The sequence below is a fragment of the Hemitrygon akajei genome, chromosome 10 (genome assembly GCF_048418815.1).
Source record: "Hemitrygon akajei chromosome 10, sHemAka1.3, whole genome shotgun sequence".
In the NCBI taxonomy this organism is placed as follows: Eukaryota; Metazoa; Chordata; class Chondrichthyes; order Myliobatiformes; family Dasyatidae; genus Hemitrygon; species Hemitrygon akajei.
Genome location: NC_133133.1, coordinates 148,858,112 through 148,876,124, shown reverse-complemented (window position 1 = coordinate 148,876,124; position 18,013 = coordinate 148,858,112). Strand labels below are relative to the sequence as shown.

Below are 18,013 nucleotides of genomic sequence, written 5' to 3'. Positions count from 1 at the left end.
AGGCATGCTCCCCAATCCAGGCAACATCCTGGTAAATCTCCTCTGCACCCTTTCTATGGCTTCCACATCCTTCCTGTAGTGAGGCCATCAGGACTGAGCACAGTACTCCAAGTGGGGTCTGACCAAGGTCCTATATAGCTGCAACATTACCTCTCAGCTCCTTAACTCAATCCCACGATTGATGAAGGCCAATGCATTGTATGCCTTCTTCACCACAGAGCTGACCTGCACAGCAGCCTTGAGTGTCTATCGTCTCGGACCCCAAGATCCCTCTGATCCTCCACACTGCCAAGAGCCTTATCATTAATACTATATTCTGCCATCATATTTGACCTACCAAAATGAAGCACCTCACACTCATCTGGGTTGAATTCCATTTGCCACTTCTCAACCCAGTTTTGCATCCTATCGATATCCGGCTGTAACCTCTGACAGCCCTCCACACTATCCACAACACACCCAACCTTTGTGTCATCAGCAAACTTACTAACCCATCCTTCCACTTACTCATCCAGGTCATTTATGAAAATCACAAAGAGTAGGTGTCCCAGAATAGATCCCTGAGGCACATGACTGGTGACCGACCTCCATGCAGAATATGACCTGTCTACAACTACTCTTTGCCTTCTGTGGGCAAGCCAGTTCTGGATCCACAAAGCAATGTCCCCTTGGATCCCATGCCTCCTTACTTTCTCCGTGAGCCTTCCATGGGGTACCTTATCAAATGCCTTGCTGAAATCCATATACACTACATCTACTGCTCTTCCTTCATCAATGTGTTTAGTCACATCCTCAAAAAATTCAAACAGGCTCATAAGGCACGACCCGCCCTTTGACAAAGCCATGCTGACTATTCTTAATCATATTATGCCTCTCCAAATGTTCATAAATCCTGCCTCTCAGGATCTTTTCCATCAACTTACCAACCACTGAAGTAAGACTCACTGGTCTATAATTTCCTGGGCTATCTCTACTCCCTTTCTTGAAGAAGGGAACAACATCTGCAACCCTCCAATCCTTCAGAACCTCTCCCGTCCCCATTGATGATGCAAAGATCATCGCCAGAGGCTCAGCAATCTCCTCCTTCAGCTCTCACAGTAGCCACTGGTACATCTTGTCCGGTCCTGGTGACTTAACCAACTTAATGCTTTCCAAAAGCTCCAGCACATCCTCTTTCTTAAAATCTACATGCTCAAGCTTTTCAGTCTGCTGTAAGTCATTCCTACAATCGCCAAATCCTTTTCTGTAGTGAATACTGAAGCAAAGTACTCATTAAATACCTCTGCAATCTCCTCCAGTTCCATACACGCTTTTCACTGTCACACTTGATTGGTCCTATTCTCTCACGTCTTATCCTCTTGCTCTTCACATAATTGTAGAATGCTTTTGAGGTTTTTCTTAATCCTGTTTGCCAAGGCCTTCTCAAGGCCCCTTTTGGCTCTCCTAATTTCTTTCTTAAGCTCCTTCCTGCTAGCCTTATAATCTTCTAGACCTCTATCATTACCTAGTTTTTTGGATCTTTTGTAAGCTCTTCGTTTCTTCTTGAATAGATTTTCAACAGCCTTTGTACACCACGGTTCCTGTACCCTACCATAACTTCCCTGTCTCATTTGAACATACCTATCAAGGTTAGGGTGGCACAGGCAGTAATCCCGAGATGACTACCTTTGTGGTCCTGCTTCTCAACTTCCTTCCTAACTCCCTGTAGTCTGCTTCCAGGACCTCCTCCCTTTCCTGCCTGTGTCTTTGGCACCAATATGTACCACGACCTCTGGCTGCTCTACTTCCCACTTCAGGATATCGTGGATGTGATTAGAAACTTCCTGGACCCTGGCACCTGGGAGGAAAGCTACCTACTTTCCTGTGTCCACAGAATCGCCTGTTTGACCCCCTAACTATAGAGTCTCCTATCACTGCTGCCATCCTTTTCCTTTAGCCCCCTGAGGACGTAGAGGTATTGGTGAGCTTTTTGGCCGAGAGTCTACACGGTTGGATTAGGATAGCCTATTGGTGATGTTCACTCCTAGAAACCTGAAACTCTCAACTCTCAAGCTTAAAACTGTTGAGGTCAACTGGATCATGTGCAGCCGCCCCTTCCAAAGTCAAAGACCAGTTCTTTTGTTTTACTGACATTGTGAGAAAATTTGTTGCCATGACACCATGTACTAATCTGTCTGTCTCCTTCCTGCACTCTGACTCATTGTTATTTGGGATGCAGTGGTACAATCTGCAAACTTGGAGGTGGAGTCACAGCAGACTCTGGGTATGCAGTCATGCATGCACTGGGCTTAGAGTAGGGAGCTGAGGATGCAGCCTATTGGGGGTACCAGTGATTAGAATAATCAGGGAATACAAGTTGGGGAACCTTTCAATTGAACACAATGGCACAAGGAGAGGAATGACCATGCATGCATGGGCAAGATCAGTAAATGCATCATCAAGCCTCATAGTGCACTACTGCCACACTTGACTATCCTCCAATAATTTCCAAGTCAGCACTAGGGCCTAGTGATGATGTGGCCACCCACACCTCTACATTGTGGTACCTAATCAGCTGCAATAGCAGGGAATAGGTGTGATCCAGTGAATGACATTACCAGATGATCATAACCATGACAGGGCAATGACTACTGAAGATGACAATGGTACACCCAATCCCATCCTCCTTTTTTGATTTCTCTCGATTCCACCGTCTTGTAACGTACAAGGAATGGATTGTGTGGTTGTGCACTATTGACTGGCTTCACCTTTCACCATCAGCCCTCTGTGCCTTTCTCTTTTCAGTTGGTGCAGGGTTTCTGCCCGGTCTGCAGAATGGAAAATGATACCAGCTTGATTATTGGGAGTGTTGTATTGTTCCATGAAGGTGGGGGTCTGCATGAGGTTAGGAGGTTTTATGGTCCAAACATCAGCTCCCAAGTAGTTGCATATTATTTCTACTACCAAGGATTCGGCTGAGGATTTTAAAGGCTGATAAGTTTGCACAATGAGACACTTGGTACACTGGCAAGGCTAACAGACATCATAGATGTAATGCCAAGGAACCTGGGAAGTTCAGCTGCAAGCTCACACAAGGCTTTGTTCAGAACCTGGAGACTTTCCTGTATGGAAGAGGTGGCTGTTTTATTCTGCCATGTTTAGACTCAATCACCTGTACACCTGCTGGCCGTGGTCGTGGTCTCATTCTTGCTTCCATTCTTTTCTCCCCCTCTCCTGAAGGAGGTGGTTTCACATAATGAGCATGCATTCTTTACCGGTTCAACTGCAAAAGCATCTTTGCCAACCTTATTCCCGTATCAACTTCTAGAACGGACTTTAGAAGATGGGAGGTTTGTCATTTCTCCCAGCGTGATTCAGAGGCTCCTAGCAACAATATTTGCTCCACATCACACTCCCCTCTTCCCACCATCCGTTTGCCTGCATCAACCCTGTTGCTCCTTCTGGTTGAAATCAGCCAACTCCAGACACCCAGGGCACATATTTAGAATCTGTGAGTTATGTTCACGAGTAGAGTAGAAGTTCAACCCTGAACTTATTAACTGGCAGAGCGGACTCTGAACCTCTTTCATTTTCTATGACCCATCAACGCACTACAAGATAAACTCATTGTCATGACAGATCTGAATAAGTTTCTCTGGAAATACAAGACACTACAAGGGAGCAGCGAGTTCTCTGTTTCCATTAAAATTTTAAGCAGAGTACAAATTCTTTATTTTTCTCTTCAGAAAGGTTATTGGGAAAGTTGTTAACTATTCTTAGTGAAAGTATCTTTTGAAATTCTTGTATTTTTTTCTGGTCTGAAGTTACTTTGCAGAGATTGCAGAGTTAACGATGCAGGAATAGCTCAGTCACAGCTGCAGACTAAGATGAAGAAAGTCCATCCACTCATTTTGATGCAGCACGTGATTTTCAAGAGAATTTTCTTGACCAAATTTAGTCAAAAAATAACTGATCTCCTTGTGTGTTTAATTTAGTTAATGGCGTATAAGTAAAAGAAGAAGCCAGAAGAGAGTTTAAAATTTTTCCCAGAGCTGGGCACACTGCCAGAGCTGAAATGTAGTTTGTCTGGAAAAATAGAACACCAAGCATTTCACATATTTTATTGAGGCTTCTTTGACAGACAATGGTGTCTTCCTGTTATTCCTCTTTGAATGTATAGCTCTGATTATCCACTCTTCATTTTCAGTTTTACTGTAACAGTAATGAGTTACTTTGGAGTTAATTATACAATAATTGTATTCATCGTTTGGAAGATTTAAATGCATCGCGTACAAATACATTCATGCAGAGGGTGAATGATATATAGTGTGGAATCTCTGTTCACCTAATCTAGGCCACAGTTTATTCCTTCTGGTCAGGGAGGACATAACATTGTTTTAGGGGTTTGGCATAAAGAGGCAAAGATATGGACTCCGCTGCATCCCTTATCAAGGAATCTAAGACAAAGGTATCTTGGGAATATGTCAGATTTCCTCAGCATTGCCAGGGCATTGGAATTGAATATTGTGCTTGTATGGTAGTCAGAGCCCTACAGTGAGTAATAGTTTATGCAAAGTAATGATGGGCCTGGCATTAGACTAATATGGATGGAATTGTGAATTGAGACCTGCAGCTCACTCTTTACGTGCACCCATATCTTCTGGGACACAGTAGCCATTTTGCTTTCATTCTTCTAATAAGTTGTGGATGTACCAGCCAGAGAGTAAATCCGAACTGCATGCATGTAACACCAAAAGTTAGGTATGCTTCTGGTCCCAGCACAAACAAAGGCGGGATGGAAACCAAAGCTGTCAGTCTGTATGAGGATCATTACAGCATTGAATGCACAGTACACTTGCCATATGAGATACTTCTGTGGTGAAGATATTGCTATTTTACTACTATGCATTTTTCTGGTCTAAGGTTACTGTGCGAATACTCTCTGTAACCATGCAGTGGTTGCTAAGATACAAGGAATTCTGCTTAATCCAAAATACATTAAAAGCATCCTTATAATGTTTGATTATGTTTTTAATGTAAAATTTTGTTTGTAATGGTGTGTGTCTGTGTGTGTGCAGTGTTTCTGAAACCCAGCAGGGTGAGCTGGGAGTTGTGTCAAAAGAAACATGGACATTAACCCAAGGCTACATCAACAGCACAGATTTTGTTATGGTCAGCATTCTTACTCAGTTAGGTCAGTATCCCTTTCTTGCATGTGAATGATTATCATATATTCCATGATCTTGTCAAACATCACTTACAGGGGTTTCAGCTACCTTACCCTGCTCTACAAGAGGCCCAACGTGCCACAAGGGTCAAGGACAGCTGCTACCCCACTGTTGTCAGGACTCCTGAACTGATCTGTTTTACGATGAGATAACTCTTGAACTCACAGTCCACCTTGTTGTGCTCTTGCACATAATCGTTTGCCTACACTGCTTTTTCTTGCACTTTATTCTGCATTGTTATTGTTTTACCTTTTAATCCAGCTCAATACCTGTGTAATGATTTGATCTGTGTAAACAACATGCAAGACGTGCTTTGCCCTGAATCTTGTACACGTGACAATAATAAACCAACACTAATACCACATTTCCAACATATAAGTTCAATGCAGTCCTTCCAAGTAGACATAGGGGCTTCATTACAAGATTAAATAAGGAATAGGCAGTTTTGTTTATTTTAATGTTATCGTGTCAAGTGAATAATTAAATAGCCAAAGGTAAAAGATTTTTTTTTTTGTGTAAAATATGGATGTAGCAGATTTGACTCAATTTTGCAACAGAACTTAGCAATTCATGTTTTTCCTGTGTTTAGAAAGCTGCTTGGGTAAACTGGCAGGTAAGACTTTCTCTTGCTTGTGATTGGGTAAATCTTACCTGCCAGTTTCCCTAACGGACTTGTACTCCACAGGAATCATTAACTTGTATCAGCTTGTTTTCCTAATGATCATAATTCAACATTTAGAATTCATAAAGTGATCGTTTGAAACAGACGAGGGAAAAGGCGTCAGCGTCCAACACTGAGTTGCGTAATGTATTACAATTATGTTATCATCGCTTTACAGTCGGGTATGAATATTACAGGTGATGGTTGGGAGTGGAAACGGTTGCCACAGGGTCAGTGTATCGTAACTAATGTTAGATTCCTGGACCAATTTATGTGTTATATCAGGGTTGCTGAATTCATTTTAAATCTCAGCTCCTGTGCAGCTGGGTGTCATCTGCCTGCATTCCTTTCGTGGATGATAAGTTTTAAAGTTATTTTGCCCATAAAATTTTATAATCAGTTCATGGTAGGGTAGCCATACCAAGAAGAGACAATAAATTGCCTAAGCCCAGAAGGTGGCTATCCTGCCCTGAGTATATACAGTATCCAATTGCTAAGGGTCAAAAGCCAGCTTACAGTTTCAGCTCTAGCTGGAGTCTCTGTGGATAGAACTGTTGATCTAAATCCTTGTGTGGGGGATATCTGACATTTAAATGGAATACATTCCTTACCCTATTCTTGGCACCTACCAATGATCACAACAGTAAAATAGGCCTTATTATCTCTTGGAGGAATATGACAAGTAGTTTCTCCCTCCTTCTGTCAGAGTGAGAAAACAGGCAGAGACACTTGACTCAAAGGCTCATTTTTACAGTCAAAAATATCTTAGAGTTGCAATTGGATCAGAGAAACCTTTGCCCATCAGGTATTGTGCAATCTAGGAATATTCTTTACAAACCAACAATTAAAACTGGCATCCTCTGGCTGTACAAGTTTAACCATAGCAAGCAAAATTTTGCCCATTGGGTCTAAATTTATGGCTTGTAGAGGCATTTCTTCAATAGATTAGTCTCAAATCTAAGATGGAGTATTGTGAGAAAGTGGATTTACTTAGTGAAAATCAGTGGGTTCTTTGCATGAAATGGAAGTTAAGGAAAAGTTATGAGTGATCTTGATGGACAAGTTAATTCAAACAGCTTCTCTCATCTGTAGATGTCATACAAAAGAGAACAAGCAAAGGAGGTTAGTTGGTGCCAAGTTGCCTCCTGTTAATGTTTGGTTGAACTATGAAAAGCCTAAAATGATTAAATGGTTGTTGAAGCAGTGCATAAATTCTTCAAATTATACAGCAGGAAAGGAGACCATTTGACCTATTAAGTCTATTTTGGGAAGAAACATATAACAGGAGATTAAGCAGCTGCATATATTTAACAAAAAAGATGTAATGGAGGGAGGGAGAGGGAGAATTAGATTTTCAAGCATTTCGACTGAGCACTTGTAATTCTAATTTGTTAAAAATGGCTCTAAGCAACGGTGATAGCTTCACTAAAAATAACAATCAATTACTAGATTATAATGATACCACATTAATAGTCTTAAGATTATTATGCTTGATTATAATAATAACAAAACCTGACAGTTTTATTGTGTTTTATACCCCTTGGCAGGTGACGGAACATGCCTATTACCGACAGGATGATGGCCAATAAGACAGCTGTGTTAAACTGGATGGGAACAACTTACAATTCAAAGCCCATTGATCGGTGAGTATTTGTCCGGATTGTGGGACTTGAACTGATTAGTAGCCCTCATAAATAGATATAATACCACAATGATAATGCATTCCGATTACTGATCACAGCAGCTGCTAAAATTATGGTAATATTCATTGAACCTACTAAAAGAAACAATACGATGCAATCTTAATGTCCAGTGCATTGCAGAAAGCATTGAAGATGTAATAGGCACAAAACATTCAGGAGCAAACTTCATCCTGTACTGTGTTGGCTTCCTCTTGAACTTACCTGGTGGAGTATTAAATTTAACTTTGACTAAGAGCATCAGATAAATACATGGCAGTCAACTCTCCACCTAAATTTAAAATTTTTGCCCCAAGATTTTTTAGTGACACTTTTTAAATGCACATATTCTCAGGTTCTGAGTGCTCAGATTCCATTGTCATTGGAACATGCATGTCAAATTTGGATTGCAATTCAGTGAACTACTGCTTTTTAGATTGGTTTGCATATCTAATGAAGGGTGATGTCCAGTATTTAAAATGTGCCTTAGCTTCATCCTTCCCCTTCCTGTCTTCTCCTATCATTTTAGATCTCCCCTTCCCCCTCCCACTTCCAAGTCTCTTACCATCTCTTCTTTCAGTTAGTCCTGACAAAGGGTCTTGACCCAAAACGTTGACTGTACTTCTTCCTATAGATGCTGCCTGGCCTGCTGCGTTCCACCAGCATCTTGTGTGTGTTGTTTAAAATGTGTATGTGTACTTTTTTGCATTTTAATATTATTGGTGGATCTTTGTTGGATTGCATACAATATATTGAATTCCATTCTTGTTAATATGGCCACACTTTCTAGCCCACGCTGTGATCAAAGTGAATTATATTTATTGCAGGGTTCATAGTGGTTCAAGAAAGCTACCATTCATGAAGAAATGTAGGGAATACGTGAACAGAGAAACATTCAATGATGTGTCATATTTATTGCAGATGGATTTTTGCAGGGGTACATGAGGGGAGTTTCACCCATTTATTGCCCTAATATGTTAGTGTGATGAATTCGAGTCAAAGCAATTTTATTTTGCAGGTTCCTAATAAAAATCATATCTGCATATTGGCATTAAAAAAAAATGTTGTGTGCCTTACCACCTCTGTTCAGTTGGGAATGAAATAGTGAAAACCATTTTTCACCTCTTCCTCTTGTTCCTTCTGCTCTCCACCAACCACCTCATGAACCTCTGTCTTTGAGTCTCTATGCTCAGACACTGGCCACTGTCCACAATTTGCTAGTTTGTCTGCTGCACGCTGCACCGTAAGACAGTCTTCTCACCTACCTCAAGCAAACACGAAGAAATCTGCAGATGCTGGAAATTCAAGCAACACACACAAGATGCTGGTGGAACACAGCAGGCCAGGCAGCATCTATAGGGAGAAGCACTGCCGACGTTTTGGGCTGAGACCCTTCATCAGGACTAACTGAAAGGAAAGATAGTAAGAGATTTGAAAGTAGGAGGGGGAGGGGGAAAATGTGAAATGATGGGAGAAGACCAGAGGGGGTGGGATGAAGCTGAGAGCCAGAAAGGTGATTGGCAAAAGGGATACAGAGAAGGGAAAGGATCATCTTCTCACCTACCTGTTATTTACTGCTGGGCGGTCAGACTGAGGCGATGAACAGAATCTCATCTTGAGGAAATCAACAATGAATGTCTTGTCTAGAGAGTGCAGTGATGTGGTCAGACACGAGATAATTTCCAACTTCCAACATCAATTCTTTGAAGCGGTAACAGCCACTGAAAATGTTCAGCAGAGGCTCTTGGTTCCTGGTAAAATGGCATTCACCATAAGGAAATTCTTTTATTGATTCACAATGAAGAAATAGAAAGCCTTCCTCACAAGAGACAAGGGAAGCCCCTCTGGACACATCATTACAGTGAAAGGCTGCCTGCACTCATGGGTAGTCAGCAATGTTGTCCAGTTACAAAGCCTCATATACTACCTGATCCTGAAACAGATGAAATTATTACTTCATAAATACAGGGCTAAGCAACCTTTCTGCTGCAGTGAGCAGCAAAATGGCAGACAAGACTGGTCTGGCGTAGTTACTTGAAAGATCCTGTAGCAAGGCAGTAAAAGGTCATTGTGAACTCAACCCCATTGGAAGGAGCAGTACTGGTCAGAGATTATACCCAAGCATCTTCCTGCAGAAAGTCGCATCTCAGTAACAACAACCTTGCAAAACTTGAGACTGAGAATGTGTGTTTATCAGAGAGGTCCAAGTTGTATGCAGTGTCTCTGGAGACTCTGTCAGTGTAGATTGATGGAAGGGAGGTTGCCTCCCGTCCTGAGGTTCCCATGTGAGTCATTTCTACTGAGGCAGCAAGTGAATAAGTATCAGCAGTCAAGCGAGGGGGAAAGCGCTCACTGTGGACTGTATGAACAGCTAGTCAACTGTCCTAATGTCAGTAGAGTGTCCCTGTGAGTAGTCAAAGAAGTAGCAGTCTAGTGCACTGTGTTCCTAGTACTACCAAGACTGTTCTGTGATGATCAACTTTAGCTCCTGTTTACATTGATAATGGTGTAATTTCACCAGGTAAATGTCACGTATGCCAGTGTGAGTAACACTCAGTGTCTGATCTGGTGACTCCAGGGAAGGTCAAAGTCAGACGGCAGAGTGTGCAAAAATGGGCACCGTGTGATCCAGTTTCTAGGCTAGTGTTTATCCAGTGAAATAAAATACTGTGAAGTGCCAGTGTTGTTTCTCAGTTGCCTAGAGTGAGGTTTATTGTCTGAATGCTCCGAGAAACATCAAAGTAAAACATCTGCTGTTGCCTGCTGGTCTCTTGCTTTCGCTGACGTTTGGAGCTTCACAGTCACACTTTCAGTTCTACACTTGCTGCGTTGATTTAGTTTCACCACAACTTGCTGTCTATTCCAGCTATCCGAATGCAAAGTGAAACATCTTTCATTCCAATCAAATTAACTTCCAGACGCTGTTTTCAGAGGGTGCTCTATCATTTGTTCTGTGGATGCCTCCGTTTGAGATCTGAATCAGTTCCCACAAACTGTGGGGTATCCTGGCTAGTTCTTCCTTCCATTGTGGAAGAATCTGAGTGAGAAAGAGGGATTGGTCATTGGTGCTCTTTTTGAGTCAACTAGTCAGAAGTCAACATATGGTTACCATAGAATACCTTATGGTGCTAGGATTTAAATGGTTGGAGATGGTGGCTGAAAACCTATTTACTGAACACTTGGAATCAGTTAGGATGCAACAGTGATCAGTGATTGGCTAAAGAACAATTTGGGATCTAACTGGTCAAAAGTGACACAAAAATCTTTGCCTCCGACTTTCACCCTGCCCTCAAATTTACCTGGTCCATTTCCGACACCTCCCTCCCCTTTCTTGATCTTTCTGTCTCCATCTCTGGAGACGGCTTATCTATTGATATCTACTATAAGCCTACAGACTCTCACAGCTACCTGGACTATTCCTCTTCCCACCCTGTCTCTTGCAAAAATGCTATCCCCTTCTCACACTTCCTCTGTCTCCGCCGCATCTGCTCTCAGGATGAGGCTTTTCATTCCAGGATGAAGGAGATGTCTTCCTTTTTTAAACAAGGGCTTCCCTTCTTCCACCATCAACTCTGCTCTCAAACGCATCTTTCCCATTTCCCGCACATCTGCCCTCACCCCATCCTCCCGACACCCCACTCAGGATAGGGTTCCCCTTGTCCTCACTTACCACCCCACCAGCCTCCAGGTCCAACATATAATTCTCCGTAACTTCCGCCACCTCCAATGGGATCCCACTACCAAGCACATCTTTCCCCCCCATCCCTTCCCACCGATCTCCCTCCTGGCACTTATCCATGTAAACAGAACAAGTGCTACACCTGCCCTTACACTTCCTCCCTCACCACCATTCAGGGCCCCAGACAGTCCTTCCAGGTGAGGCGACACTTCACCTGTGAGTCGGCTGGTCTGGTATACTGTGTCTGGTGCTCCCAGTGTGGCCTTTTATATATTGGTGAGACCCGATGTAGACTGGGAGACCTTTTCGCTGAACACCTATGGTCGGTCAGCCGGAGGAAGCAGGATCTCCCAGTGGCCACATATTTTAATTCCACGTCCCATTCCCATTCTGATATGTCTATCCATGGCCTCCTCTACTGTCAAAATGAATCCAAACTCAGGTTGGAGGAACAACACCGTATATACTGGCTGGGTAGCCTCCAACCTGATGGCATGAGCATTGATTTCTCTAATTTCCGTTAATGCTCCTCCTCCCCTTCTTACCCCATCCCTGACATATTTAGTTGTTTGTTTTTTTTCTCTCTGCCCATCACCCTGCCTATTCTCCATCTCCCTCTGGTGCTCCCCCCCCCATCTTTCTCCCGAGGCCTCCCGTCCCATGATCCTTTCCCTTCTCCAGCTCTGTATCACTTTCGCCAATCACCTTTCCAGCTCTTAGCTTCATCCCACCCCCTCCGGTCTTCTCCTATCATTTTGCATTTCCCCCTCCCACCACTACTTTCAAATCTCTTACTATCTTTCCTTTCGGTTAGTCCTGACGAAGGGTCTCGGCCTAAAACGTCGACAGTGCTTCTCCTATAGATGCTGCCTGGCCTGCTGTGTTCCACCAGCATTTTGTGTGTATTGTACAAAAATCTCAAGTTGCATTGTTAACATTTGCATAAGTTTTTAGTGTTAAGAATGTTGCAGCCCTGGGACAATCTCTAATAATTTGAAACAATATGCTGATGGTTCAAGAAATGACCATGTCAATGATTTTTCTGTGCCTATTGAGATTTTGGGCTTCAGTAACATTGTTAGCTCTCCACATAACTGGCAGAAGTTAACAAATTTTACGATACATACCAAAGATAATAAACCTGATTCTGATATTAAACAGTGCAGGTGTACTTTTGCATGAATAATTTACCTGTTTGTGAAAGTGTGCAAAGATATAATAATCAATTCTTTATACCTAATCCTTTGAAAATTTAAAAATATATGTTTTTGAATTTTGTTACTTTTATAACAGGAAGATTGGAAGAAGAAAAGTAAGTGAAAATGTTGGAGTGAATTTGAAATGTGATTTTTAAAAACCTTATTGCACATGGATTCTGCATAATCCTGTTATTTATGAATCTATAAGATAAAGATATTACAGCAGGATTTCAGACCTTGATCACAATGTAGGGCAGGAAGTGGAAGTCTAGGATTTTGAGCAGTCAGCTGGAATATTTGCCATTACTGCAAAATAAATAGGCAACCTAGTTGTTACTGGCAGATTATCAAAATACTGCAATAGAAATAGGGGTGGTGAAAGCAAGAATTTTTCCATAAAATTTGAAAACTCTGAACCCCACAAATCTTTCTAGATGAATCTCCCACCTACCTTTCCCCCTGTTCTCTCTTCCACCCTCCCACACTCATCCCCTCCACCTCCTGCCAAAAGACTATTGAAGTGCCATCCCTTACTTTTGGAGAGGCAGTTCCAGCAGAACTCACATGTTGGAAGCCTGTCTGTCAAACCTGTATCTCACATGAATGTTTATCACTGAACTACCTAAGTGTATACAGGATGGTATTTACTGAAAAGAACAGACATGTTGTGCTTTATTTTCCAAAGATAGAATAGATGAAGATTTGTATTTATGTTTGTTTATCTGGACTCTACAGAAATTGTTGTGGAAACGCTAATCCCACACAAATGCTGGAATTAAAGGAACAGTGACTGAGCTGTTAAAGCACTTTCACGAGGAACACTTTTGCTACATGCTTTATATTACCTGCTATCCCCTTTTACAAACTCGTATTCTTTTCCATCTGTCTCCATCACTTAATTTGCCAAAATTGAATGTGACATTCAAGAACATGGCTTCAGTAACAGTTACGTTGGAAGTATGCTGCAAGAACATTTGAGTTAAAAGTGCTCCGGCCTGGGGTTGCTCAAACCTTCTTGCCGAGGTTAGTGGTTTCTCTCAGATATTCAGAAAGGTTGTGTTTATCCAGAATGCTTAACTTAAGTAGAGATCTCTCCAGATCAATCAGTGACCTTTCGGGACCCAACCACAGCACATGACTGTGGTTTAAGACTTACAGTAGAGGAAATATGTAGCTGGGACTGAGGAACAGCTGTATTTTCATTTAGTCCCACACAGTGTATTTCTGTTGCTTCACTTTGTAAAGAAAAAAAAATGTACAAGTCATCTCACATTTCAGTTCTTTGCCCGGTCTGCCGTTTTTGAATGAAGTGTTACAGGCATGTAATGATCCATGATATTCATCCCGACTCTGCACTCCACACCCAAGGGCCAGCTTTGTTCCCTGCAATGTCCATTCCAGATTTGCTCTCAAGTGTAGCAATCTGACTCGGCCTTTGCTCGATTTGGACTACGCTCAAACTCTTACAGGAATAGGGGAAAGTGAATGTGGTGCCTTATCTGAGAATGTAATGCCGGAGAAATGTTCTTTAAAAAGCAACAGATGATCAAAAATGTAGGATGGGTGAACATTTTTATTGGGAAAATGTATATTTATTTTATCTGTAGTTTAGTCAGCAAAGGCTTTTGTAGAGGTGAAAAATAAAATAAGATTACATAGTAGGATAGAAGCTTTTTCAGGAGGTAGAGAGCTTTTCTTCAGAGTCTGGCAGGAGAGTAGTGTGATCTGCACAACAGTATGACCAGAAGAGAATTAGTTCAGTAAACCAAATCCTTTGGAGGAATTGCAAAGGAACCTACAGTACCTGTCTAGGTGGAGTAGAAATCTGAAAATCTGATTTTGGCTGACTGAAATTCAGGGCCACGACAGATGAGGAAAGGGCTTGATTTAAAGATTCAGTCCTCCTACAAGACAAGTATAGATTAATATCTCAGACAGGTTATTGGCAGTATCTCAGTACTGGAGCCATCTCCTCTCCCTGAGGCAACAAAGAAGCTCTGACTCTGCAGCTCTTAAATGGACAACTGAAAATAGGAAGGGAAATGAGCGATAGACACAGAGGTTATTGAATATCATGCTAGACATCCTGTTTCTTCTTAGATTTGCATTTAGAATTAGCTAAATGAATTTCCAACCATTCACCTTGTATGCTCACTGTGCAGCCCGAGACAACTGGCATGGTGGACTTCCAGCAAGAAATGCTTTATTGGTCTCACACTGAAATACATTTTCTAGTTGGAAATAAGAGAACAAAGCAATTAGATTCATTGAGAATAGAACCAGTGAATTTTGATTTACTTTTCTGCAATATAACTCCATGGAGCATTCTGGATTTAGAAGCTGACTTGAAATTATCCAGTGTATCTTGTAGGAAGTGATTAGCGTAGAATACTGTGGGCCTCACGTTAAGAGCTCCCTTTCCTGTATAAATGCTTAAAAGGTTATCACTGTCTTGTTCTCAGAAAGAACACCCTAATTGCATTTTCCCACGGCATTTGTTTTCCGTTGAGGTTTCTGAAAAGTTGAGAGATTATAGCCAGCTGTATGCTCTCCTGCAATATTACAATGCCATCTTTGAGAGGGAGATTTATTTCTCTATTTTACATGAGTTATGTTCAATGGCAAGAATAAACTTAATTGCAGTTTGAAAAGAGGCTCACTGGAGGGTGATGAGAAGAAGACTAAGGCCCATCACATTATGTCATAGTCATCTACTTCAGTTAATGTAGGGAAAAAAATTCCATAAAATCTGATGGAATTCTGATGAAATCGGTCTGTTTTTGGCCAGTCCCAACTCATTGTATTTTAAAATGATTTGATTTTAGACTGAAAAGTGGTGGAGCATTAACGCCTGCATGCACCCTATTGAGATTACTCTGCATAAATATTACAAAGTAGTTTGTATTTATGCAAAAATCTTTGAATGTGAACTTCACCCACTTGGATCAATGGGGTAGCAAGGGTGAACGAGAAATATTCATCTACCAGATTTCAGTTCAGCCAACAGCCAGTGAAAGCTCAGCACAGCCTTGGAAGCCAAGGCTTGTTAACTTGCCTTACAATGGGAGTAGAATTGGTGTATGTAACTTAAAACAGGATCTTGTAATGAACATGCATTTGGACTGATATCCCCATTTTGGGTTATGAAAGTACCAATTCCTTACCTTATTACCATTGCTCCAACACCCATTCCATGCCATCCTTCACCTAGTCTAATTAACTTAGGAATTCAAGGCATCAGCTCTTCAGCAGCCCACTCTCTCTTCTGTTTCAGTATCAGAGGGCAATCAAAAAGTGGAGAATAGTGAAACTAGAATCTTTGAAGATCTTTGCCTCAGAATCACTGATAGAAACTTTAAGTACTGCTTAAGACCACTCATTTTGTTCTGTGGCTATGACGGATCTTTTTATCTTGCAGAGTGAAAACAGATGGTGAGAAGTTTGTCCTTATTGTCGAAGAGCCACCGAGGGTTGAATCTGAACACGTTGTTAATCAACATCTAATTTCCACTCAGAAGAACTCAACAAAGATCCTGATAGGTACAGGCAAAATTGATGGCACAGAGGTGAAGTATCCACTAAAACCAGTCAACAGTTGTGTTACAAAGCCCAGATCGACTTGCAGTGAGCAAACAATGCTGAACCAAAGATTTGTCGTCAGTAGCCCAAGGATGGACATTAACAGCATTTCAGAAAATGAACACTCTATACAGAAGCCATTAAAGAACACTTCCAGGCAAAGCTGTTGTCCTAATAAAGCCAGTATCATTGTTAGGAATCCAAGCATCAAGGAGAAAATTTCAGAATGGGAGGGTAAGAAGGAACTGGTATTCTCAACAGAAAAAGAAAAAATGGTAAATAAAGGAACCAAGGAACCTGATGGGAAGTCTGAGCTAATGAAGTTGGTTGATGGGAATGTCGTTAAGAAGGCTGAAGGTGAACATGTGAATATTTGGAATTTAGAAAGCAAGGATTCTGGGAAAGAAAATGAATACAAGGTAGATGAAGAGAAAGCAAGGAGTTTGGAGGCTGAAAGCAGGTTGCATGAGGGCAAAGAGAATGAGATAAAGTCTGATATAATTGAAGTTTGTGGAAAACAAAAAGAAGCTGTGTGCACAAAGTTTGCCACGACACGACCCTTGACAAGAGAGAGGACAACAGTACTGAGTCACATTAAGAAGCTGGAAGAAAAGGTGAAGGAAGATTCAGTGAGCCACCTTAAGTTACCTGGTGATTATTATACACCTCAGAGACTTCAAAAGGCACTGGCCACCCAGGGAGCCTCGCCCTCTAAGGAGAAAAAGGATGGCAGCTGCAGTTCAGAGCTCAAGCGTAAGCATATTCAATCCAATTCTGACTCGGAAGCAAGCGAACCTATCTTTGGGACTGTGGAGAAGGTGACGGTCACCTGGGCCAGCTGTAAAATCAGAAATGTGGAGAATGTTTACTCAGAACCCGGAACTCCTGATCATGACCTTACAGTGAATCCTGTGCCCAAGCCTAGACGAACGTTTGAGTATGGGACTGACAGAATAGCTGGCCTGTGTGTGTTAAGGAAGAGCACTCGGCAGTTGCCAGACTTGCCTGTCGTCCCTCCACCACTTCCGTTGACACCTCCCCCTACTGTCAGCACAGGAGCGCTAAATGGCAGACTGAGGTCAAACTCGAAAGATAACCGGTAAGAAAGGCTTAGAAAGATTGGTCCTAGTGGGATAGGGTAAACCATCTTAAATCGTCATGTACAAACCTGCAGTGTTCATGTAATGATGTGAAGGAATGTAAAAGGTGGAGGGGAAAATGTGAAAATACCAAGTGCAGACAGTGTGGCACGTGGCCAAGCGGTTAAAGCATTGGACTAGTGATCTAAAGGTCGTGAGATCGAGCCCCAGCATGTTGTGTCCTTGAGCAAGGCAATTAACCACACATTGCTCCAGTCCACCCAGCTGAAAATGGGTACCGGCAAACTGCTGGGGGTTAAGTTCGCAACAGACTGGGGTCCTATCGGGGGCGGGGGGGAGTCTCGTACTCTCAGTCGCTTCACGCCACGGAAACCGGCATAAGCACAGGCCTGAACCTCTGCGGATGATGTGAAATAGCATCTGCCTGAAATTCATGACTTCATTCTTCAGCACAAGGAACTCCTAACTTCAGGAGTGGTCTGACAAGAGTGCTGCTGGGTTGCCAGATGGGAAGTTTCAATTAGAAAAGGCCTCATAAGAATGTTGCTCTCGGAGGGACACCCGCATTCTCTTCTACAACTCATGTTGACTCCTTAACCAAGCTGCCCCACTCTTTCTCTTAAGTTTCCCTTGGAGTATTTGTTTAGTTTTGCTTGATATGATCCCAGCAGTTCATTTTAGGTCATAACGACTCGCTGTCTTTGCTACCAAAAGGCCAAATCTGAGATGATGGCTGAAAAATAGCAGGTACAAAAATAACAGCCTACCTCAAGTTGAAAGCATGGAGGCTACTCCTTGGGTATGGACCATTATCATCTCCTAGCCATGGTTGGAGTTTGGCTATATGTTGAAAGAGTTTTAATTGGATATTGCAGGCTCTCATGTGGAGGCCTCCATGTAAAGTCAACA

At 42.1% G+C, this 18,013-nt stretch overlaps 1 protein-coding gene across 6 annotated transcripts in view; it reads left to right on the top strand.

Annotated features, from left to right (window-relative positions):
* LOC140734798 (DENN domain-containing protein 2A) overlaps positions 1-18,013 on the top strand; it is a 119,733-nt gene that overhangs the window by 61,445 nt on the left and 40,275 nt on the right. For all 6 annotated transcript variants that reach the window (XM_073059330.1, XM_073059328.1, XM_073059327.1 and 3 more), the window contains exons 2-3: positions 7,416-7,511; positions 15,844-17,103. In XM_073059330.1, coding sequence (XP_072915431.1) covers positions 7,426-7,511; positions 15,844-17,103 — 1,346 coding nt within the window. In that variant the 5' untranslated portion in view covers positions 7,416-7,425. The remainder of the gene's footprint in view (positions 1-7,415; positions 7,512-15,843; positions 17,104-18,013) is intronic.